The sequence below is a fragment of the Hippopotamus amphibius genome, chromosome 2, assembly GCF_030028045.1.
Source record: "Hippopotamus amphibius kiboko isolate mHipAmp2 chromosome 2, mHipAmp2.hap2, whole genome shotgun sequence".
In the NCBI taxonomy this organism is placed as follows: Eukaryota; Metazoa; Chordata; class Mammalia; order Artiodactyla; family Hippopotamidae; genus Hippopotamus; species Hippopotamus amphibius.
The window spans coordinates 173,873,692-173,899,907 of NC_080187.1; the positions used below are offsets into that span (position 1 = coordinate 173,873,692).

At 39.7% G+C, this 26,216-nt stretch overlaps 2 gene segments (V, D, J or C); both read right to left on the bottom strand.

Moving 5' to 3' along the window:
* Positions 1-3,760: 3,760 nt before the first annotated feature.
* Positions 3,761-4,344, bottom strand: LOC130844611 (T cell receptor alpha variable 18-like). The segment is given in 2 exon segments: positions 3,761-4,167; positions 4,299-4,344. Coding segments are annotated over 2 exon segments (453 nt in total).
* Positions 4,345-23,183: 18,839 nt separating this feature from the next.
* Positions 23,184-26,216, bottom strand: LOC130845828 (T cell receptor alpha variable 16-like; the record flags this gene model as incomplete). The annotated part of the segment is given in 3 exon segments: positions 23,184-23,206; positions 25,708-25,986; positions 26,102-26,216. Coding segments are annotated over 3 exon segments (414 nt in total), but the record flags the coding sequence as incomplete, so codon positions are not given.

Consider the following 26,216-nt stretch of genomic DNA (forward strand, 5'->3'; position numbering starts at 1 on the left):
AATAACAGTTATGGTAACATAGCTCATTGACTAAGGAAACAGGGTATGATTTGGGGGGTGTTAGGGGTCAAGTGGAGACTAGTGACCATGATTTTACAATGGCTCCAGTTTGAGCTGTTATGCAATCTTATTCCAAGTGCCTTAGATTCCTCATACTTTAAAAATACAAACAGATTGAAATAATTGTTAAACAAGATAGTTCATTGATTATTTTTGGTCTGGTGTTTTAAATTTTTTGCTAAATGTTGAGAATACTCTTTTAAGTGTCTCTCACCAATACCACTTCCTGCACCAGATTCTAGGATACAGTTGTCCTGTTCCAAATCTTTGATTCATTCTCTTGTAAACTACTCACATCTATTTTCTTCATTAAAAGTTGTATCTGGAAGACTTTACTAACTGACTTCCAATACATTTTATAAATGTAACTGTTTAGCTAGTTACTTGATGACTTGGTTACATAATTCTATTCTCTCTCTCTCTCACATACCCACACACACACACACACACACACACACACACACACACACACACACACTTACTTATGCTTTCTTTTCTGGAAGGTTGTTCTGTACTGGGGTCATTGCAATTTGTACAGTCAGGATAGAAAATCCTTACACAAGGAAGAGTACCTTTCTTTTTGGAATTCCAGATGAAAACAAATCCACTAGGTTAATTCCCACCTAACATCACCAAACAATAGTGCAGAGACATCACTGTTTTACATGTGATGTGACAGCTACTCTGCACATATGTGGTGCAAAATTGTCTGAAATTGAGGCCATCTGGAGTTGTTAGGAGCTAAAGTGTAGAGCAAAGACTTTGTATAAGAGAATTTTGTGAAACAGGGAACATATGAGTGTTTAGTAGTTGCAGAGTGAAAATGTGCAGTACTCCAGGGTCACAGAAATGACCAGGGAGCCCATACCAGGAAGACTTAAAGATAAACTCCTATTCAACTTCTGGGAGTTATCAGGGAAATCATCAAATACATGCGTGTTCATTTCAGCATTATTTATTACTGTGAGTAAAACACTCTAAAAAGCTACTAAGATGGAATTCACCAAAAAAATATTATATAATCATGCATTGGAATATCACTATTAGAATGTGTGATGTTGATCTGTAAACAATGGTGTGCAAATAATTATTGCACTATATACTGTTGGGGAAAAATGCAGAAGAGAAAACATCCTATAAGATATGATTCTGTAGTAGGGTTTTTCTTGACTGGTAGAATTTTTGAGTTTTTATTTTATTTTATTTTATTTATTTTTAGCATTCCTTCTTTGGATATTCTAGTTTTTTCTACCTTAAAATGCATAACGTTGTAATCACATATAGAGAATGTGACCAGGTGGTGAGGTTAATTGTGAGCACACTGAAGAGCTTCAATTCTCCTTGGCATCAAGATTTGTGGTGACATTTATTCTATGCACATCATTCCAAGTTATTCCTGGCACAGCATGAGGCAAGGGGACAAGGAAGGTCCAAGAAGTACCATTTCAGAGATACTACACATCTCACACAGTGGCCAGACTTAGCTATGCATAAATATTGGTGCAGTGGACAGAAAGATCTAACAATTCAGGTGCAGATGTGGCCAAATATTACCGAATTTTTTTAAACCAAATCTCTTACTTTAATACAAACATCATGAAAAAAAGTTTTAAAATTTTTTGACAAATGATCTACTTCAAGATAAAGAATTGACAATAAAAATGCTCTTGATGAATGACACTATTAGATATGTCCTCTGAGCCACAGAGACAGCATTTTCCTTAGAGTGAGGTTTCTACTTCTAACCCTCTACTCCCGCTGACAACAGCCCTGCCTTTTCCTGTCCTTACTGAGAATCTCACTAAGGTGTTCACAGCTGGGGGACGCCTCATGTTGAGATCTGAGGTTTCTGTGGGGCTCCCACAGGCACCCGCATCACTGCAGTCTCTCAGAGCACAGAAATACACCGCTGAGTCTCCGAGCTGCAAGGCTGTGATGGTGAGGCTAATGGAACTGGCTGTTTTCTGGAAGTTCAAAAAATACTGACCCTCTGTTGTATTCAGCTCATTGTAAGAGTCCTGATGAATAAGGAAAATCATTTCCCCACCTGCTGGTTGTTCGTAGCAGAATAAATAATAAGTATAACTACTAGCTTCATATACACAGTCAAAGGTTGCATCCTCTTTCTCCAGCCAGAAATTTCTGGCTGGTCCTGAGTTACTTTCTGGGCCAGGATGGATCCCAGGGAAAAGAAAAAATTATAATTGTATATATATACACGTATATATGTGTATGTGTGTGTGTGTGTGTGTGTGTGTGTATACACAGAGAGAGAGAGAGAGACAGAGAGACACAGACAGAGAGACAGAGAAAAAGAATTAGGCTGATTCTCCTGGTGGAACCCAGAGGGCTGCAAGGAGCCAACGTAGGACTAAGAATTCTAATTCCTCTACCTGTTACTCAAACTCTCCTAAACCCCCCCAGACAATAATACCTTGCTACCCCCAAACATGGGAGCTGAGCGGAGCTGAGTCTGCTGGTGGCCATCCTCCCCAGCCTTACCAAGGCACATGGAGGCTATGACAACTCTCAGCAGGCCAGGGAGCCCTATGTTGGAAGCTCTTCCTCTGAGTGAAAATTGCTGTCTTCTGTCTCAGATTCAGGGCTAAACGCCTGGCCTGTGCCTGACACAGCATGTGCACGATTACTGAACTGTGAGTTGCTTCTGCACCAGAACAGGAAGTGTAACTTGCTGATATCAGTTTGCCTGTGTCATGTCATGGCTTGTTGACATGGTTGGCGAGTCTAAGCTGCCTATTTAGACATCTCAGTTAAGTTGACAGCAATTATATTAGGGCTGCAACCATTTGCCATATTCAGCCAATGCATCTAGGAGAGACATAAGTTTCATGACCAATACAATTTATTATGATTATGGTGACTTCTGTGAACAAATAGTCATCCATGTTTTCGTATGGCTTCTATTTTCTGGCCTGCAGCCAAAATCTACAGTGAAATAAGCTCACAGATTTTTTTTCCAGACAGGAAGATAAAACTATTTACTCTCAATCATCACAATTTTTCTTCCTACACTTCAGGGCATCGATTTCTGGGGAAATTTACACTAGATGAAGTTCCCTGTCTGCCTAATGCCATCACAGCAAGTTTCCTGAGACACAAATTTGTCCAGCTGCATATGTCTAACAGCAATCAATAGTCTGTGCTAGAAAAATCTTGCATTCAAATATCGCACCCTATAGTCACAATGAGTACAGACTCACCAGACCATGCATTCTTATTTCCTTGTACAAAAATGTAGCCATTCAAAAATCACAAATGCCTATTCATCCCACCACTGCAGCAGCTCTGGCTCAAAGGTTTTCACACTGAGAGCAGTTCTTCAATGGCATTATGTCTCAGCTGCATGGAGGTTGGTATATGATTTGCTTGGCATCACTGTGCTGATTTATGACTGTGATTCAGCTGATGCAGCTTTTAAACATCTATTTCTTTTCTCTTCCCTAAATAGATATATTACTTTCATAATATCTAACATTCATTTTACCTTACGACTTTGAAAGTCAGTCTAGAGTAGAGATGAGAGTTTTTGGCTGAATGGGGGCACTTCTGCAGTTCAGAGCTTGGGTCTTCTTTAAGACTGACATTCACCTTATTCTCCCTGTAGAGCAAATCCCACTCCCCTGGCTTTCTAGGAATGAGAACTGAGCTTGATTTATTTTCCTGGAAAACTCTAAATAATCTAAACCCTGCCCAAGGAGAGACAATACTTCTTCCTCCCAAGGCTGCTCACTTCAGCCCTCCTGCTCCCCTTGGGTTTGCGTTCAGCTCCCCCTGCTGCCCCTCTCACTGTGTCCCTCACAGCACAGTAGTACACAGCCGAGTCTGATGTTTGCACTGAGGGTTTCCGCAGATGGAAGGAGCTGTCAGTCTTAACAAGAGTGGCCTGAAAACCTTGATACTCTTCCGTCTTGTTTGCCTTCAAGCTTTTCAGGAGAAGTTGAGGAGCTTTGTTGAGATACTGGACATACCAGAAAAGATAGGGATCTGAATAAGTGGCCTGGTAATTGCAGTTCAAGATCATAAAAGCCCCCTCTGAGAGCGTCACTGGGCCTTCTGTCTGGTTCACTGAGTCTCCGTTGGTCCCTCCTACAAGAGAATCACTTCGTTATGGTACAAATGTATAGGAGGAGAGTTTTCAGCCAGATAAGAAAACTAAAAGTTACCTATCATTATAGGAAAATGAAAAATCATGAACATTTAGGATAAAATGTACTTACTGAATATTAAGAGGATCACAAGAACTGAGTGAGCAGCAGAAAGCATGTTGGCAGAAGGAAATGATCCTTGCTCCCTAGAATTCACCAAATCTAATAGGGCTAGTCTGCAACTATTATAGAAACTCCTCACTCAGAAACTGAGAGTCCCCTTCTGCAAAGCAACGTAATCTGTCTCGTGGCTACAAAGCAGGCCAGTCAAACCAGCACCTGAATACAGACATCAGCCACATCTGAAGGAAGCCCCACCCTCTGGTGGTCATCCTGAAAATTGCACCACAGCCATGTCTGACGTTCCTCCAGGAAATAGTTTGAGGGGTAGATAAAGGAGAATGAGACAGGACTCTAAGAAGAGAGCCCTAAACACAGCATGCTTAGGGAAATACTCAATTATTACTACCATGATTTTTATATGGTACAGATATCCATAGCTTCCTATATAATCCCAGGCGTAACTTTGAGGGAATAGTCAAGAGGATTTCTTCCTTGCATAGGTCTCTATGCATCCCATGGGTAAGAGAAGAATCCCTCTGCATAGAACATGCCCCTACCCTCTTCAATCAACATGCCATGGAAGAAATATTATCTTATGCCATTCACAGATCATCTGTAGTTGAATAATGTGCTTTTTTCCCCCCATCACCACGGACTGATATATTTGTAAATTACATTAAAAATAAATTAATATGACTACTTTTTCACTGATGAAGGTACAGTTGACCTTCCAACTAGAAAACTGGAGAAACAAATGGAATAATTTTTGGACATGGACTACAGGTAGAACATTTTGTTTTTGAGAAAATACAAGAAACATTTAATAAGGACCTAGAAGAACTAAAGAGCAAACAAACAGTAATGAATCACACAATAACTCAAATTAAAAATATTCTAGATGGCATAAACAGCAGAATAACTGAGGCAGTAGAACGAGTAAGTGAGTTGGAAGATAGAATGTGGGAAATAACTGCCACAGAGCAGGAAAAAGAAAAAAGAACAAAAAGAATGGAAGACACAGACCTTGAGGACAACATTAAGTGCACCAACATTCAAATCATAGGCATCCTAGAAGAAAAAGAAAATAAGAAAGGGTCTGAGAAAATATTTGAAGAGGTTATAAAGGAAAACTTCCACAATATTAGAAAGTAAATAGTTAATCAGTCCAAGAAGTGCAGAGAGTTCCATACATAATATACACAAGGAGAAGCACATTGAGGCACATATTAATCAAAGTAACAAAAATTAAACACAAAGAATAAATATTAAAAGCAGCAAGAGAAAAGCAACAAATAACATATAAGGGAAAACCAATAAGGATAACAGCTGATCGTTCTGCAGAAACTCTACAGGCCAGAAGGGAGTGGCAGGATATGCTGAAAGTCTTGAAAGAGAAAAACCTACAGCCAAGAATACTCTACCCAGCAAAAATCTCATTCAGATTCGACAGAGAAATCAACAGCTTTACAGACAGGCATAAGTTAAGAGAATTCAGCACCACCAAAGCAGCCTTACAACAATTGCTAAAGGAACTTTTCTAAGCAGGAAACACAAGAGAAGGAAAAGACCTACAGAAACAAATCCAAAACAATTAAGAAAATGGTAATAGGAACACACATGTCAACAATCACCTCAAATGTAAATGGATTACATGCTCCAACCAAAAGACACAGACTCACTGAATGGATACAAAAACAAGATCCTTACATATGCTGTCTACAAGAAACCCACTGTAGACCTAGGGACACACACAGACTGAAAGTAAGGGGATGGAAAAAGATATTTCATGCAAATGGAAGTCAAAAGAAAGCTGGAGTAGCAATACTCACATCAGACAAATTAGACTTTAAAGTAAAGACTCTTACAAGAGACAAGGAAGGATACTACATAATGATCAAGGGATCCATCCAAGAAGAAGATATAACATTTGTAAATATCTATGCACCCAACATAGGAGCACCTCAATACATAGGTATATGCTAACAGCCATAAAAGGGGAAATCAACAGTAACACAATAATAGTAGGAGACTTTAACACCCCACTTATACCAATGGACAGATCATCCAAAGAGAAGATAAGTGTGGAAACACAAGCTTTAAATGACACATTAGACCATCTCGACTTAATTGATATTTATAGCACATTCCATCCAAAAACTACAGAATATGCTTTCTTTTCAAGTGCACATAGAACATTCTCCAGTAGAGATCACAACTTGGGTCACAAATCAAGCCTCGGTAAATTCAAGAAAATTGAAATCATATCAAGCATCTTCTCCAACCACAATGCCATGAGACTAGATATTAATTACAGGGAAAAAAACTGTAAAAAAAAAAGACAAACACATGGAGGTTAAACAATATGCTATTAAACAACCAAGAAAAACACTAAAGATATCAAAGAGGAAATCAGAAAATACCTAGAAACAAATAACAATAAAAAGACGAGGATCCAAAACCTATGGGACACAGCAAAAGCATTTCTAAGAGGGAAGTTTATAGTAATACAATCCTACCTCAAGAAACAAGAAAAATCTCAAATAAACAACCTAACCTTATACCTAAAACAATTAGAGAAAGAAAAACAAAAAGCCCCAAAGTGAGCAGAAGCAAAGACATCATAAAGATAAGCTCAGAAATAAATGAAAAAGAAATGAAGGAAACAAGAGCAAAGAACAATAAAACTAAAAGCTGGTTCTTTGAGAAGATTAACAAAATTGATAAACCATTAGCCAGACTCATCAGGAAAACAAGGGAGAAGACACAAATCAACAGATTTAGAAATGCAAAAGGAGAAGTAACAATTGACACTGCAGAAATACAAAAGATCACGAGATTACTACGAGCAACTATAATAAATTGGGTAACCTGGAAGAAATGGATAAATTCTTAGAAAAGTACAATCTTCCAAGTCTGAACCAGGAAGAAATAGAAAATATGAACAGACCAATCACAAGCACTGAAATTGAGACTGTGATTAAAAATCACCCAACAAACAAAAGCCCAGCACTAGATGGATTCACAGGTGAATTCTATCAAACATTTAGAGAAGCTCTGACACTATCCTTCTCAAACTCGTCCAAAATACAGCAGAAGGAGGCCTCATTCTATGAGGCCACCATCACCCTGATACCAAAACCAGGCAAAGATGTCCCCCCAAAAAAGTCACAGGCCAATATCACTGATGAATATAGATGCAAAAATCCTCAACAAAATACTGGCAATGAGAATCCACCAACACATTTAAAAGATCATACACCATGATCAAGTGGGGGTTATCCCTGGAAAGCAAGGATTCTTCAATATATGCAAATGAATCAGTGTGATACATCACATTAACAAATTGAAGGATAAAAACCATATGATAATCTCAATAGATGCAGAAAAAGCTTTTGACAAAATTCAACATCCATTTGTGATAAAAACTCTCCAGAAAATGGGCATAGAAGGAAATTACCTCAACATAATAAAAGCCATATATGACACACCAACATCATTCTAAATGGGGGAAAACTGAAAGCATTCCCTCTAAGAACAGGAACAAGACAAGGGTGTCCACTCTCACCACTATTATTCAGCATAGTTTTGGAAGTATTCGCCACAGCAAGCAGAGGAGAAAATGAAATAAAAGGAATCCAAATTGGAAAAGAAGTAAAATGATCACTCTTTGCAGATGACATGATATTATACACAGAAAACCCTAAAGATGCTACCAGAAAACTGCTAGCACTAATTGCTGAATTAGTAAAATAGCAGGATACCAAATTAATGCACAGAAGTCTCTTGCATTCTTATACACTCACAATGAAAGAACCGAAGGAGAAATTAAGGAAACACTCCCATTTACCACTGCAGCAAAAAGAATAAAATACCTAGGAATAAACCTGCCTAAAGAGGCAAAAGACCTGTATGCAGAAAACTATAAGACACTGCTGAAAGAAATCAAAGATGATACAAACTGATCGAGGGACATACCATGTTCTTGGATTGGAAGAATCAACATTGTGAAAAGGACTCTACTACCCAAAGCAATTTACATATTCAACACAATCCGTATCAAATTATCAATGGAATTTTTCACAGAACTAGAGCAAGAAATTTTATGACTTGTATGGAAATGCAAAAAAACCCTGAATAGCCAAAGCAATCTTGAGAAGGAAAGATGGAGTTAGTGGAATCAGCCTCCCTGACGTCAAACTATAGTACAAGACTACAGTGATCAAGACAGAATGGTACTGGCACAAAACCAGAAATATAGGAACAGAATAGAGAGCCCAGAGATGAACCCACACACATATGGGCACCTTAGCTTTGACAAAAGAGGTAAGAATATGCAATTGAGAAAAGACAGCCTCTTCAATAAGTGGCGCTGGGAAAACTGGACAGCTACATGTAAAAGAATGAAATCAGAACACTTCCTAAAAACCATACAAAAAATAAACTCAAAATGGATTAAAGACCTAAGTGTAAGGCCAGACACTATAAAACTCCTCGAGGAAAACCTAGGCAGAACACTCTATGACATACATCAAAGCAAGATACTTTTGGACCCACCTCCTAGAATCATGGAAATCAAATCAAGAATAAACAAATGGGACCTCATGAAACTGAAAAGCTTTTACACAGCAAAAGAAACCATAAACAAGACAAGAAGACGACCCTCAGAATGGGAGAGAATATTTGCCAATGAAGCAACTGACAAAGGATTAATCTCCAACATACACAAGCAGCTCATGAAGCTCAATATCAAAAAAGTAAATAACCCAAACCACAAATGGGTGGAAGACCTAAATAGACATATCTCCAAAGAAGACATGCAGATGGCTAACAAACACATGAAAAGATGCTCAACATCACTCATCATTAGAGAAATGCAAGTCAAAGCCACAATGAGGTATCACCTCACACCAGTCAGCTGGGCCATCATCCAAACATCTAGAAACAATAAATGCTGAAGAGAGTATGGACAAAAGGGAACTCTCCTGCATTGTAGGTGGGAATGTAAATTGGTAAAGACACTATGGAAAACAGTATGGAGGTTCCTCAAAAAACTACAAATAGAACTACCATATGATCTAGTAATCCCACTATTGGGCATATACCCTGAGAAAACCATAATCCAAAAAGAAACGTACCACAATGTTCATTGCAGCACTATTTACCTTAGCCAGGACATGGAAGCAACCTAAATGCCCATCAACAGATGAATGGATAAAGAAGATGTGGCACATATATACAATATATGGAATGGAACATTACTCAGCCATAAAAAGGAATGAAATGGAGTTATTTACAGTGAGGTGGATGGGTCTAGAGTCTGTCATACAGAGCAAAGTAGTCCAGAAGGGGAGAAATACCATATGCTAACTCATAAATATGGAATATAAAAAAAAAATGGTACTGGTGACAGGGCAGGAATAAAGTTGCAGATGTAGAGAACAGACTTGAGGACACAGGGTGGGGGGTTGTAGAGGGTTGGGGGTGGGAAGGGGAGGCCAGGAAGAAGTGAGAGAGTAGCACTGACATATAGACACTACCAACTGTAAAATAGCTAGTGGGAGGCTGCTGCATAACACTGAGAGATCAACTTGATGATGGGTGATGACTTAGATGGCTGGGATAGGGAAGGTGGGAAGGAATCCAGAGAGAGAGGGGATATATGTATAAATACAGCTGATTCACTTTGTTGTACAGCAAAAACTGGCACAACAATGTAAAGCAATTATATTCCAATAAAGAGCTTTAAAAAATTGACTTAGCAAAAACAATTTTGATAAAGACTTTGAAAATCCCTGGGGCGTGGTGATTATGCTCTTGACTGCAGTCATTTCCTTACTAGGGATTTATCTGTCAGCAGTAGTAGCTGAAGTGGGCAATTATCCACATTAACTCCTGTACCAATGTTTATCACTATTGTTGTGCTAAAACAGGGTTGAGAAATTCATTAGACTAAATATAAATACACATGGTCACCAATTTGATAGCTTATATGTAAATAAAATGTAATATTTTATAAGAAAAAAAACCACTTAGAAAACCACATTCATTTTCATTCTATTTTTGGCACCTATGACCTTTTCATCTGCAACCCTGCACCAGATGAAATTCTCTGATATTAAAAAGACATTCCCAGCGATAATGTTCTGGGTTTCTCTAGGACCAGGTAAATTACCTTCATTTTACAAGAGATGTTTCCCCCTCTCCAAGGAATACATTTTTATTGAGCATCTGTTATAGCTCAAGTCCTGTGCTGGCTACTGGAGTTAAGAAAAAGAATCAAAACATGATCCATTTTCTCAAAGTGCTTTCAAACCAGTAAAGACACCGACAAGTAAATGAGCAACCACTGACCATCTCACAAGGCACGCTTGGCATCCCTGTGACTAGAACATCTGTCTCTCAACCTTCCTTAGTCCATCACAGGAGGAGCTGTCTCCACTGGAGGTCCAGCCAGGTAGTCAAAGTTCAGTGTGACCTCATGCTTGCCAATGGCCTTCTACATTTCCTGATTCTGCCAAGCTGAGGAGAGAAAGTTTGTCTAATGTCTTGAGAAAAAAACCAATAACATCAAATTGAAATAAAATCCATTTTACTTATGAGTTTGCACCTGTTCTCTTATCCCTCCTGCTTTCCTCTCCCCTCCCCACTCCTCCTGTCCAGCTACATAGAACAGCATCACCAATGTGTTAGATGCAGGTGACTTCCCATGTCACTCTGCTCTCTTCCTGCACCCTTGGCATCTTCTTAGTACTCTTACACTGTCATGCAATGTGTGAAGCCTCTTGGTAATTTATACAACAACTAATGGTCCTTTCTCAGATAAGAGGAGTAGCTAGAAGTCCTTAGGAACTCAACAAGGACAGTGAACTAAGTGCTCCTTTGGGGAAAGTAAAACTTTGGAAAGAGCTGTTCGACAGCAACTTCCTAACTAAACCTCTACAATTGACAGATGAGGACACAGAGTTTCAAAGTTAACAACTTGCTTAAGGTCACACAGTGTGTTTGTGGTTTAATGTCCTTTCTGCCTACTGTCCTGTACTGGATACCACTACAGCCACTGGAACATGATCTCCATAGAGGCAGGAATCACATCTGTCTTGCTAGCTTATGTTTCCCCAGTGCTTATCATAAAAATAAAAAATAATGAATAAACTATATGGGAGTTTCTCAAACTGTGATACATACTGTGAAGATAAAATCACAGGGGAAAAACAGGCATAGCTGCATGAGATGTTAATTCAGATTTGTTTGCTTTGTGAATCAGAATCTGTGTTATAACTAATGATATAAAACTTTACCCTTAGACTAATTCATGTTGTGATTGGTACATTTGCATGGATTTTAAAAATAAGAGTCTATATCCAAGGCATTATGTATTCAAACAGAACTTTTGACCTCTACCCTGGAGGATCTTGTCTCCCAGGTCTTTTAAAGAGAAGCTAGAAATTCAGTTTTTAATGTGACGTCTGATTTTTACATATTGACAACTAATTGAAGGGTATTTAAACGTGTGTGATGCAAAATGTAAAAATTCTTCTTCCTAAACACTTGTTATAACCTCTGTTAAAAAAAAACAGATCAGACGTGTTTGGACAGGAGGTAGACAGTGGACAAGACCAGACAGGAGCTGGTTGCCATGGCAGCTGTCACTCTGGCCCAGGCTGCTGGAGGGGAAGAGGAAGGCAAGAGACTCAACAGGACAATTCCACTTGAAATATCTCCCTTTTAGGCAACCTCTAAATGAGAGCCACATATTTAGATGCTTTTAAAAATCATCATCATGTCACAAAAAGAGAGGAGCCAAAAGGAGCAATTTGAGGAACATTCCAAATCTATTCTATTGTGCAAGAGGTCATTAGGATAGTTATGGAAAGAAATCTCAATTAAATAATTTATTCTACCTCATGACTAACGATAGTATTTTTGATAAAAAATCAATAAAAGGAATTTTATTACAAGTAAAATAAAGCATCCGACCTGATAATGAATGCATGCACATACGAGTGATTCTGAAGGTTTAACAACTCATCAACAGAAGCGTCTAGTAGCTCTGACGCTAATTAATTTCACCAGCTCAATAAAAGCAACACAAGTTAATAGATTTTCTTGTTGCCCTTTTTTTGTTTTATATTTTAATGTGTTACATATTCCATCTTAATCTACTGTAAAAAGTAGAAGGTATACATGATTTTAATGACTGATGTATCTAGACATTCTATATGAATGGAACAAAGGTTTCCTTGTCAAACCCCAGCTGTGCTGACACAGCCCCTGCCTCTTCCTGTCTGTGCTGGAGCATCTCCCCTGGGGCCCTGTCTCATGTCCAGGATTTTATGGGGCTCTCACATCCCTGAGCTGTGTCTCAGAGCACAGAAATACACCACTGAGTCCCCAAGCTCTGAGCCTGTGATGATGAGACTGATGGTGCTTGGCTGGTTTCTGGAGGTTTAGAGAATACTGTCCCTCTGTTGTATTTGGCTCATCATGAGACTCTTGATGAATAAGGAAAATCATTCTCGCTCTTGGTGACGGTTTGCACCAGACTAAATGATAACAGTAACTGCTAGCTTCATATACACAGTCCAAGGTTGCAGCCTCCTTCTCCACCACAGAAACTGCAGACTAGGCTTGAGTTACCTTCTGGGACATGCCGCATCCTGCAGGAAAAAGGAAAGAAGTAGCCTGAGCCCTTATTTGGAATCTTGAGGGTATAAAGGATGAAGTGGCTTAGGACCCAATGTCCTGATTCCATTGCCTCCCTTTCAAGACTCATCAGACAACAATGATCTGCCCCTTCCCACCACCTGGGAACTGAGAGAGGAGCTGGGTCCTGTGTGTGTGGCCGTCCTTACCAAGACAGACAGAAGCTGTGACTGTCCTCAGCATGCTGCAATCAGCGTATTGGTAGATCTTCCCCAGAGTGAAATGTCCTCTCTTCCAAACCACACACATTAATTATGGTGGATTTGGGAGAGGGAAAACCCTAAAAATATACAACTTTGGAGCCAAAGCATTCATCACAACCAACAGAAATCCTATTACAAACACCAGCAGACTTCAACCTCCCCTGGCATTTGTCCCTTGCATCATAGTCAGCAAACTCTTTGCAGCCTTAGATGGTGGGACTTGTGTCTCACTGCTCTAGACTTAGGTCCAGGAGAACATGTAAGACCAGGTTCATCAAAATTTTAAATGTTATTATTCTTCATAAGTCAATACGTTTAACACTAGAGGTGAGGATAGTCCCACATTCATTTGATCCTCACTCTCAGCTTTACAAGGTAGCCTTAACTTGAAAACCCTAGACATTCTTGATGCCATTAAAGCAAACTCTGCTCACACTAGATTTGAGGCTTTTTTATTGTGAGGAAATTTCCCTGATACTTTTTGATTGGGCATGAATTATTAACATGCTTAGAAAAATCACAGAGAATCAATAAATTGCCCCATCATATTGACATCATACCCATATTTACTAATTGTCTAAAAAAGAATCAGGTTTAATGAGATATATACTGTAGCAGAACAGAAAATGCTGTGTCCTACACTCTCAATGCGGAGACATACTTGCCACAGTAAGTGGTTCTGTTTGTATTTAAAAAATATAGTCCTCATTTCCATGGCAAAATACCTGTCTGTCTCCTTTTAAGAGACACTGAGGCTCCACTTTGGCCCCTGGAATAAACAGGTTATTCAATCAGAGAGCATTTGAGCAACTTTATGATTCAAGGACATAGAACATGGTGATTGCATTTTTTTTGCTTCAATGTGTGGGGACATATGTGAATTCCTGTGATTGCCCATTGAGTAAAGTACAGCTTTTACTACTGCATTAACTTCTTTTCCATCACGTGAAGACTTCAAACATTATGAACAGCTAAGAATGCAATTTTATTTTGATGAAAAAGAAGACAGAATTCTTGATAGTTCTATCAAGTAGCTCTTCATAATATTAGTCATGCATCAGATAGATTGAGGTCCTAACACAAGCTCTGCTCCTAACTGGTTATATAATTTTGATTAAGTTACTTAACATCTCTAAACCTCAATTTTTCATCTTTAAGTTGAGAATTTGGTAGTATCTACCTAGAGAAGTATGGAGAGATTAAAAATTCTTAGCCTACTGCCCATAAAACTGTCAGCGCCACAAATATTTGGGAACAAAGAGAGTTCAGGGAGTGAATAAAATGATTTGGGAAAGAAGCATTAAGACATGTGTGGCACTAAAATCCTAAAGCAGGAGACTCTGTTATGTAAACTATATTCCCAAACTTATTCAAATGATGGACACATGTGAGTAGATGCTCAAAAAGTTTTCTTGAATGAATGTAGCTGTAGCTTCAAATGATTATATCTCATGTTAGCAAAAATCATAATTTTTAAAGAGGATTTTCTCTTGTACTTACTCATTTTACAACCATAAAGAAATGGTACCAAATAAAGCAAAACAAAACAAACAAGACAAACAAAAAGCCAAACCTCTAATTCAAAATATATTCGAGTTTAGAGTAACAGAGGTCCTGTACATGAGTGCTCCTAGCAGCATAATAGCAAAAAGGGGGGAACAACTGAAATGCCCTCCAAGTGATGAATGGATAAGAAAGTAGGGGGTATCATAGAGTAGACTGCTACGTGGCCTTAAGAAGTAGTGAAGGACTGACGCATAAACATGCCATGGAAAGGTTATACTATGTGAAAGAAGGCAGGCACAAAAAGCCATATGCTGTACGGTTCTATGTCAAGGAAATGCCCAGAACCGTGAACCCCATAGAGACAGAGAGCAGAGTAGCAGATGCCAGTGACTGGGGGAACTGGAGGATGGGAGTGACTGCTAATGGGTACACAGTTTCTTCGACAGGTGGCGTTCTGGAATCAGATAGCATTGACAATTGCACAATTCTGTGAACATGCTAAAGACCACTCAGTTGTACATGTAAAAGGATGAAGTTTATGATATGTGAACTATCCCAGTAAAGTTGTTATTTAAAAAGTAATACAACTGAAAATACGCATATTAATAATAGACCAAGCGCTGGGGTAGAAAGAGGCCTGGAGTTTAGAGAACCTGCCAAAATCAGGACGAAATAAGATGATTATAATGTTTTGGTCTTAAAGAGGAAACTGATCTTTATGAGATCCTAGAAGCAGGTTTACCATGAAGCAAATCCGGCTTCTATTTCAGGATCCCTTGTTATCCTGGACCCCGGGAACTTGTATTCGTAATTTGATTTTCTTTTTCTTAGGGAGAGCCTCTGAAATCTAAGAAGCATCAGGCCTCACAAAACCTGCATCTGTTCCTGTCAATCCCACAGAATCATGCAAGATGGATAAAGGACAGACGAGGTTGAGAGATCTCCAGAATGTTAGGACACATTTCTCTTGTGAGCTACATTCCCTCTGGGTTTCAGTGAGGGGCACGCATTTCTCTGTTATGTGCTCCTTTGGTGTGGAGAAATTAGGAAATATATTAACCATTTGGGGTCCCAGTGAACAAGAGCCCTGTGTGTCTTCCTCTCTTTAAAAACAGACACCTGAGTGTTTGCTTGGCCACTGAATCTGACACACTTCAGAAAATCAGAGGCATCTATACAACGATAAAAATAATATGTTAGGTTACATAGTCATGTTCAGGTCCAGAGTCCCAAGTGTCTCACAGCACAAACCCTCAAGTCCAGAATCGGGGTCATTACTCAGTGTCTGTAAGAGCTGCCATGATGACAGGATGATGGTGGAGCTGTGTCAGCACAGTGCACACAGGACACACTCTGCACGACACATTTACTGACTGGGCTGCTCTGACCCTCAGGGCCCTTGACAGAAGGAATATCTTGTCAGGAAGTTCTCCTCCTGGAATTTACTTAGGCAGCAGCACTGCTGGAGCAACCTCAGGGGATGGAAAAGTCAAGGGAAGAGAGAATAAAGGTCCCAGGCACTGCAGATGGAGTGTCTGCAGGTGAAACTCAGCAGGACACACAATCCTGGTCTGAATTGTTAAAAAACAGGGACTAGTTCAAAGTCATACAGTCATCCAAAAACGCTTTGCCCTGGAAATTTTCATTAACATGTTATGAGACATTTCAGCATATATCAGCTAATCTGTTATTGAACAGAGTTAATGTCACTTCCAGGAATTCCACGCCCTCTGGCAGAATGTAGCTGGGCTGAAAACCGGTGTTTCTGGAGAAGAGCTCTTAGGTTCCTCTTTACAGTGTCCCTCTCTCAACTGATCTCTGTAGAGCGATTCAAGAATTCTAAGGTTCTTGGCTCTGAGCATCAGAGCGGGAAGAACTTTAAGGATGCCTCTAGCATAGAAAACTGGAGAGAGAATCAACCCCCTCCCAGGGCTGCCCACAGCCAGACCCACCTGTGCCTTCTGGGTTTGTGTTCAGCTCCCCCTGCAGCCCCTCTCACTGTGTCCCTCAGAGCACAGTAGTACACAGCCGAGTCTGATGTTTGCACTGCGGGTTTATGCAGGTGGAAGGAGCTGTCACTTGTAACAAGAGTGGCCTGAAAACCTCGATGCTCTGCCTTCGGGATTGCCTTTGAGCCCTTCAGGAGGAATTGAGGAGCTTCGTTCAGATGCTGGACATACCAGAAAAGATAGAGATCTGAATAAGTGGCCTGGTAATTGCAGTTCAGGTTCATAGGAGCCCGTTCTGAGAGAGTCACTGGGCCTTCTGTCTGGTTCACTGAGTCTCCGTTGGTCGCTCCTACAAGAGAATCACTCTGTTATGGTAGAAATGTACAGGAGGAAAATTTTCAGCCAGAGAAGAAAACTAAAAGTTACTTACAATTCCAGGAAAATGAAAAATCATGAACATGTAGGATAAAATGTTACTTACTGAATATTAAGAGGATCACAAGAACTGAGTGAGCAGCAGAAAGCATATTGGCAGAAGAAGATAATCCTTGCTCCCTAGAATACATCAAATCTAATAGGGTTTGTCTGCAGCTGGATGTTATAGAAACTCCTTACTCAGAACCTGAGAGCCCGCCTTCGGCACAGCAGCACTAATCTGTCTTGTGGCTACAAAGCAGGCCAGTCAAACCAGCACCTGAATACAGACATGAACCGCATCTGAAGGAAGCCCCGCCCTCTGGTGGTCATCCTGAAAATTGCACCACAGCCAAGGCTGACCTAATTCTCCTGAGCATAGCTTGAGGCATAGATAAAGGAGAATGGGATAGGACTCTTAAGAAGAGAGCCCTAAACACAAGCATGCCTAGGGAAATATTCAGTTATTACTTCTACAGTTTTCTGCATGGTATAGGTATCTCTAGCTTCGCAAAGAATCCCAGTTACAATTTTTAGGTGGAATAGTCACAGAATTTCTTCCTTGCATACGTCTCCTTGATTCCCATGGGTAAGAGAAGGATCCCTCTGCATGGAAAGTGCTCCCTACTCTCCCCAAGTCCTTGACCTGAATTAGTTCTATGCATCCCGAACTCGGTCAACATGCGATGGTGGAAACATTATCTAAGGCAGGTCTCAAATACTGTGTGGGTGAATGAGGTGATTATTGGCAAAGAGGACATCGTGTACCCGGTTTGAAAGAAGGCAAAACACCATGCATACAGTGTTTACTGATTAGGCTGCTCTGACCGTAGGGCCCTTGACAGAAGGAATATCTTGTCAGGAAACTCTCCTCCTGAAAGTTACTAAGGCAGCAGCACTTCTGGAACAACCGTAAGGGATGGAAAAGTCAAGGGAAGAGAGAATAAATGTCCCAGTCGCTGGAGATGGAGTGTCTGAAGGTGAAACTCAGCAAGACACACAATCCTGGTCTGAATTGTAAAAACCAGGGACTAGCTTCAAGATCACACAGTCATCCATGAACCATGTGCCCTGGGAATTTTCATTAACATGTTGTGGGACACTTCAGCATATATCAACTGAACTGTCATTGAAGAGTTAATGTCACTTCCAGGAATTCCATGCCATCTAGGGAAATGTGGCCAGAGCTGAAAATGGGCATTTTTGGAGAAGTGCCCTTAGGTTTCTCTTTACACTGTCCCTCCCCAGATTCCTCTCTGCAGAGAAATCCAAGAATTCCAAGGTTCTTGGCTCTGAGCATCAGAGCGGGAAGTACTTTGAGGATGCCTCTGGCATAGAACACTGGAGAGAGAAATAACACCCCCTCCCAGGGCTGCCCACAGCCAGACCCACCTGAGCCTTCTGGGTTTGTGTTCAGCTCCCCTGCAGCCCCTCTCACTGTGTCCCACAGAGCACAGTAGTACACGGCCGAGTCTGATGTTTGCACTGAGGGTTTATGCAAGTGGAAGGAGCTGTCACTTGTAATATGAGTGGCCTGAAAATCTCTGCTGGCCACCTTCTAGTTTTCTCCTGAGCTTTTTAGGAGGAGTTCAGGCTTTTTGTTTTGGTCCTGGACATACCAGAAAAGAATAACTGAATACCTGGGCTGGTAAGTACAGTTCAGAGATACCCCCTCGGGGAGGGTCACAGGGCCTCTATCTCGAACACTGAGTCTTCACTCTTCCCTCCTGAAAAATGTAAAGAGTTTGTTACATTGGTTATGCAAGAGGGACAGTCTCCAGATTAATGGGGTGAGAAGTCATCCTAAAACCAAGGGATGGACATCTTAGAAATTTTGAACAAATATTACTCACTCAATAGCAACAAGATCACAAGCCCTAAGCAGAAAGCAGACAGCATGGCTGGCTGAGAAGCAACAGGAGGTTTCGTCTGGGGATACAGGAAATTGAGAAAATTATTCCTCTAGTTTCTTGGTCCTTTGTTGGAATCTCCAAGCAAATCTTGGCTCACGTGTTGTGCAAGACAAACTGCCCTACAAGATCATGCCATAGGCTGTGAAAAAGAAACATGTGCTCAGAAATGAAAGATTAATTTATATTAAGCCATCAACAGAAGGGAGCTGTGCCCTCTGTCATTCTCCCTCTGCCCCTGCAGCCTGCTTTACATCTCTGGATTTGGTTTTTACCCTGAAATAGAGCCTAGGTTATAGACATAGAAGGGAAAGGGGTACCTGGGGTGAGGTTAGGGCTCCAAGAAGGAAGCACCAAATAATTTCTGCAGACTTCACAATGGTGCCTGAGGCTGCGACAGTGGGTAATTCTTCTGCCTTTAAGATGCAGGGACATATGGTTCCCTTAAGGCTTTCCAGACCCAGCATCTCATGTCTGTTCACACTGAGCATTAAGCTCATTTTAGGCAACTTAAGGTATAGTGAGAGTGTGTTAAAAAAAAAGAAAAAAGAAAAACATGAACTGAGATCTCTTCTTGTCATATTCCCTCACTGGTCCCCTGGAACTGGGGGATGAGCCCCCTCTGCTTAGAATGTTCTCCCTTCTGGCCCAAAACTTTGCCGAGGTAACTTCTATTCATTCTTTAAGAACCAATTTACAAACAAAAGAAAGGAAAGAGAAAATAAAGAACCAATTTACATGCCACCTCCTTGTGGAAGTCCTCACCCAGTCCTTCAGGCTGAGTTAGCACTCACCTCGTTTCCCACCATACCCTGTATGCACATACATCACTGTCATTTCTACATCATGTTGGAATCATGTGTGTGCTGTTTTTCAAACTAGGCTTGATGCTCCTGAGATCAGGATCTTAATCTTATTAGTCTCAGTAGCCAATTTCTCAAAATACACAGAACACTACCTCAGAGCAAATGCTTAAAAAATATCTGAAAAATGAGTGAATAAGTGAGTGAGTGGACATGTCTAAGGGGTACAGTTATCTTTTATGAAGTATAGTCTCTATGAGAAATATGACTCAGGACCCTGGTAAGACCAGCTTCTCCCAGAGGCATGCCTAGGGTCTGAATAACAGGGGCAATGGGTATTTCTTAAAATTGAATAAGGCACAGATCTTCATATACGGGACCACTCTCATACTGACTGTTTTTAAAATATTATAGCACCTTAATATACACACAACTGAAGTTAAGTATAAACTTCTTAGGTTCAAAGGTCTTAATCACCAAACCAAACAAAAAATGCATGCTAGATATAAAATCAATAAAATTGATACCAAAACTGTAATGTGAGGAGGGATATTTTACTGAAGCTAGAGTTGGTGTAAGCTCATTAGAAGAAAGCTATAGATTGTGTCATTCAATAACTCACTTTGAAATGATTTGGAGTTTAATGTACTATTGTCTGAATTATTGATTAGTGATTAGTGATTCTTACTTATATTCAAAAATATCAATTTAACTCAGCATTATATAACTATTATTTAATAAAGCACCAAAACATCAGCCCTGAAAAAAATGTTGTGCGTTTATTGCTACTCTTATAATGCATGTTGATGTATTCAAACAATGAATGTGAGTGATACCTCCTCTTCCAACAGAAGCGCAGTACTAACTACGGGAGCCCAGGTTCTTTGGAGTTTACCCTGACTGTAGTACCATGTGCTATATCATAACAAAAATATTCTGACATGCACTCAGTACTATATATAAAATAGATAACCAGCAAAGCCTACTGTATAGCACAGGGAACTCTACTTAATAGCTTGTGATAACCAATAGCGTAAAATAATCTGAAAGAGACTATATATATATAACTAAATATATATATATAACTGAATCACTTTGTTGTACACCAGAAACTAAAACAACATTGTAAATCAACTATATTTCAGTAAAATTTCTTTTAAATGTTTAAAAAATATTCTTAGCTCTTTTACCCATTTAAAGAACTGTGATGCTTCTATTTGTAAAGTGCCATTACTCCGTTTGTCTTTAATTTGACAAAAATGACATAAAGAACACAAAAGCCCCCACACCACGGAGAGTGTTCTAAGTTGGCCATGCGGATGATTGGAAATATGCCTTTAGTATTTAATTTGTTGTCATCAAACAAAAAAACTCCAAATCTAAAAATTCTCATGCCATTTCTACACCCCAGAGATTGGCAAACTTTTTTTCTATAAAGGGTCAAATAGTAAATACTTTAGGTATTGAAGTCATATAGTCTCTCTCACAACTACTCAACTATGCGGCTATAGCACAAAGCATCCATGGTCAGTGCATAGATAAACGGGCATGGCTGTTTCCAATAAACCTTTATTTGCAAACACAGGAGGCAGGCTGCTCTGCCCTGTGGGCTTTACTTTGCTAATCCCTGCTCTACCACAAGAATTTATCCTTAAACCTCCAAAGATTTCTTCTTTTTCCCACTAAATATTGTCATAGCTTTTTGAGAAGACTTAAAATAAAGAATATGATAATGGATAGAAAAGAAGAAGAAGGAAATTGGATGATCCTAATTCCTAACATACATTGATGCTGAATGTTCAAGAGTGAAACACAGAGGTATGGACACTACCAATGAGGAGCTCAGAGCAGTAGGGAAAATAGATCTTAATCAAATAATCAAAGAAATAAAGGAGAAACTGCACATTTGAAAATGCAGAGGTCTATAATTCTAAAAATGCCCACTGAGCTTCCTTCAGCTACTACCTCTTGGACAGAGGTACAAGAATGAATAGGCATTTACTCTTTGGTTTTTTTGTTTGTTTGTTTTCTTTTGTACTTATTTATTTATTTTTTTATTCTCTTGAAAGCGTAAAAGAGGAGGAAAAAATTTCAGGAAAAGGAAAAAGAACAAGAAATCACTGAAAATTGCTTTGAAGGAGGAAATTGCTACAGGAGGAAAAAGGTGCTTCTATAGAATTATATACTAATACCAGTATTGTTGAAGAGAAAGACAGAGATAAAGTGGGAGAGGGATCAGGAGCACATTGTGAAATGAGCTTGGAGAGGTAGCAAGATCCTAAATTATGCAAGGTTTTATAGGTTATACTAAGAAGTTTTTTTATTCTAAGAGCACACAGGGATCCAGCTAATTGACATGCTCAAATCTGCACTCTGACAAGATCACTCTCATTATGGTCCAAAAGACTACATTGAAGAGTGATGGGGTGTGTTAAGTGTTCTGGGGAGCAAAGGACTAAGATGGACTTTTAATTAGGATTGTGGAGGTGAATTGGGTTGTGGGGGTGGTGATATCTTCTGGAAGACTTTTAGGAAGCAAACGTAACAGAACTGGGAGATAGATTGGATATAATATTTCAAAAATGAATAACTATGAACAAAGAGGAAAAAAACCCCAAAACCCATGAGTCTGAATATGCCCTAAACTGAGGGCACAGCAGAAATTGCTATTTGCCTATAGAATGCCCATTCTCTCCTGTTTCTTAATAATAGAACCACGTTTTGATGTGACAACATGCTGAGAATGAAAAAAATACTGACCTCCCAGCCTCCTTTGCAGATGGGAGAAAGGTGGGGACATGGGATAACACTCTGGTGAATGAAGTGTAAGTAGAAGTTGTTGGGTAGCGTATCTGGAAATCATTGACTTGACCCATTTGTTCTCATTTGCCCCTTGACATTCTCTTTCATTCTTCCTAGAAGATGTACTGTTCATATATTTTGGAGATTAATCTTCCTGGATGAACTGCTTATATATTTTGGAGGTTAATCTTCCTGGATGAACTGTTTATATATTTTGGAGATTAATCCTTTGTCTGTTGATTCATTTGCAAATATTTTCTCCCATTCAGAGGATTGTCTTTTCGTCTTGCTTATAGCTTCCTTTGCTGTGCAGAAGCTTTGAAGTTTCATTAGGTCCCACTTAGTAATTTTTGTTTTTATTTTGATTACTCTGGGGGGGGGGATCAAAAAAGATCTTGCTGTGATTTATATCGAATAGTGTTCTTCCTATGTTTTCCTCAAGGAGTTTTATAGTGTCTGGCCTTCCATTTAGGTCTTTAATCCATTTTGAATTTATTTTTGTGTATGGTGTTAGGGAGTGTTCTAATTTCATTCCTTTATATGTAGCTGTCCAGTTTTCCCAACACCACTTATTGAAGAGGCTGCCTTTTCTCCATTGTATATCCTCACCTCCTTTGTCATAGATTAGTTGACTATAGTTTATCTCTGGGCTTCCTATGTTGTTCCATTGATCTATATTTCTGTTTTTCTGCCAGTACCATATTGTTTTGATTACTGTAGCTTTGTAGTATAGTCTGAACTCAGGGAGTCTCATTCCTCCAGCTCCATTTTTTCCCTCAAGATTGCTTTGGCTATTTGGGGTCTTTTGTGTCTCCATATAAATTTTAGGATTTTTTTGTTACAGTTCTGTAAAAAATGCCATTGATTATTTGATAGAGATTGCACTGAATCTGGAGATTGCTTTGGGTATTATAGTCATTTTCACAATGTTGACTCTTCCAATCCAAGAACATGGTATATCTCTCCATCTGTTTATGTCCTCTTTGATTTCTTTCATTAGTGTCTTATAGTTTTCTGAGTACAGGCCTTTTATATTCTTAGCTAGGTTTATTCCTAGGTATTTTATTCTTTTTGTTGCAATGGTGAATGGGGTTGTTTCCTTAATTTCTCTTCGTGATCTTTCATTGTTAGTGTATCGAAATGCAAGAGATTTCTGTGTGTTAGTTTTGTATCCTGCAACTTTACCAAATTCATTGATTAGCTTAAGTAGTTTTCTGGTGGCATCTTTAGGATATTCTGTGTATAATATCATGTCATCTGTGAACAGTGACAGTTTTACTTCTTCTTTTGCAATTTGGATTCCTTTTATTTCTTTTTCTTCTCTGATTGCTGTGGCAAGGACTTCCAAATCTATGTAGAATAGTAGTGGAGAGAGTGGACATCCTTGTCTTGTACCAGATCTTAGAGGGAATGCTTTCAGTTTTTCACCATTGAGAAGCATGTTTGCTGTGGGTTTGTCATATATGGCCTTTATTATGTTGAGGTAGGTTCCCTCTATGCCCCCCTTCTGGAGAGTTTTTACCATAAATGGGTGTTGAATTTTGTCAAAAGCTTTCTTTGCATCTATTGAAATGATCGTGTGTTTTTTATCCTTCAAATTGTTAATATAGTGTATCACATTGATTGACTTGCATATATTGAAGAATCCTTGCATTCCAGGGATAAACCCCACTTGATCAAGTATAACAGCATTTTAAGTGGAATTTCTTCTGAATTTTAGAAGTAATTAATACAGTCAGTGATCCATAGTGACTATTGGGACTATAGGTCTCCTCATTTGGGGGAAAAGATGAGAATTTCTTCACTTGTTCAAAGGACAGCTTTAGCTTGTTGGATGGAAACGTAGAGTCATTTCACTGTTGTTTGGAAGTTCAAATGTGTGTGGACAGATGTGTGTGAAAGATAACTGAAGGATGGGGTGTGCCAGTTATCAATTTATTACCTTTTAATTACAAATCCATCCTTCACAGATTCAGAGGGTGACTCTGGACATGGACCTTGTAAGCATTTCTCCTTTGCCAGCTGGCACTATGTCAGTCGAGGGAATGCGAAGGAGACTGAAGGAAGAAGCAGCTTCTCATTCAGGTCCTGGCATGTGTTCCACACTTCTTGCTCCTGCTGTGTTTGGCCATCCTGTGGGAAACCAGTGATGCTCACCTCCAGCAATGATCAGTGACAGCCCCCCAGGTGGTTTTTCCACAAGTGTCACAAGCACCCAAGAAGTGCAGCAGCACTCCTTTGCTAGCTTCTTATAAATTGTGCTGGAACCCTGGGAGGTGTTCTCCTACTTGTCAGTCTTTTTCTCTGGCACCTCAGCAAACTTCCCCATCCAGAAGGTATAGCCACACTCTCCCCTCAGTGAAGCCTGAGTCATAGCCTTTGTAGGAGAGGGGGGTACATATTACAATGTGTTACTTTCCTCAGAATTCTGGTTTAGTCCTGGAGATAACAGGTCTCCCTACATATGCTATTCTTATGGGTCCTTAGAGTTCTTTTTACTTATTAGAAAATAATGTCCTGTTATTAATTCATAATTCTTTATATTAAACTTTCCTTGTTCAAACTGCTGTCATTTTTCTCCTGATTGCACCTGATTTGGAGAGTATGAGTCCATGAAGTGCATGAGAGGAAAGACATTAGCTACAGAAAGATCAGCAATCACATGTCAGGAAACAGCCTCCTACATTTAAGGAACTGTGCTTCAGTAGGTGGTGATGAACACACGTGGGGGTGGATGGTGTGGCAGAGGAAGTGGAGAGAACGGACTGTACCACTTAAACCTGCAGAGACTCTCTGGGCCAAGAAAAGAATTTTTATGCTGTTACATAGTTTTATTGCAAAAGTATTTCTTTTCTAGGTATTAATATATATAATAAAAGAAATGCACATACTATTTTAAAAATTAGTTTATACAGAGTAGGTAATGAGAATTTCCTTGGACAAATTTTGGAGGTTAATCTATAGCTAACTGACAACTGATAACAGCTCTCTATCTGAGAGATAAACTCAGTGTAAGTCTAGAGAGAGAGAATGCCCCACTGTGGCCAAGTAAGAAACTTAGAATTACTTTCTGTAACTCCTAAGGGGTTTGTGCTCTGCTTCCTTTACAAAACCAATCACTGTGTCATTCAGAGCACAGTAATACACTGCTGAGTCTTCCTCTTGAGCTGATCGTTTTTTCAGATGGAAGGATGCTTCACCCTGGTTGAGGTCAGCCGTGAAACCTCGGATGCTCTCTTTAGATATGTGTTTCAGAAGTAACTGGAGGTGTTGTTTGGGGTACTGGACATACCAGAAGAGCACAGGACTCCCACTAGACGAGTAATTGCACTTCACCTGCACCGGGGACCCTTCAAAGACAGAGATGTGGTCCTCAGGCTGAGTCACTGTCTGGGCTCCTGCTCCTCCTGTAACACCAATTCTGGATCAGGGAGTGTCTTGCGGACAGAGGAGAATATTTCGTTTATCTTATTCTAAATTAGAAGACCACAGAAAGACAAATTAAAAAGAGACTTTACTCACGGAGTGTGAATATCATCACCAGCACTGAGATGAGGGTGGGCTTCATGTCTGAGCTGTGAGGAAACAGGAGGCTCTTTTCTGCAGGCTTTTCCGGGAAGCAGCTCAGCCACATGGT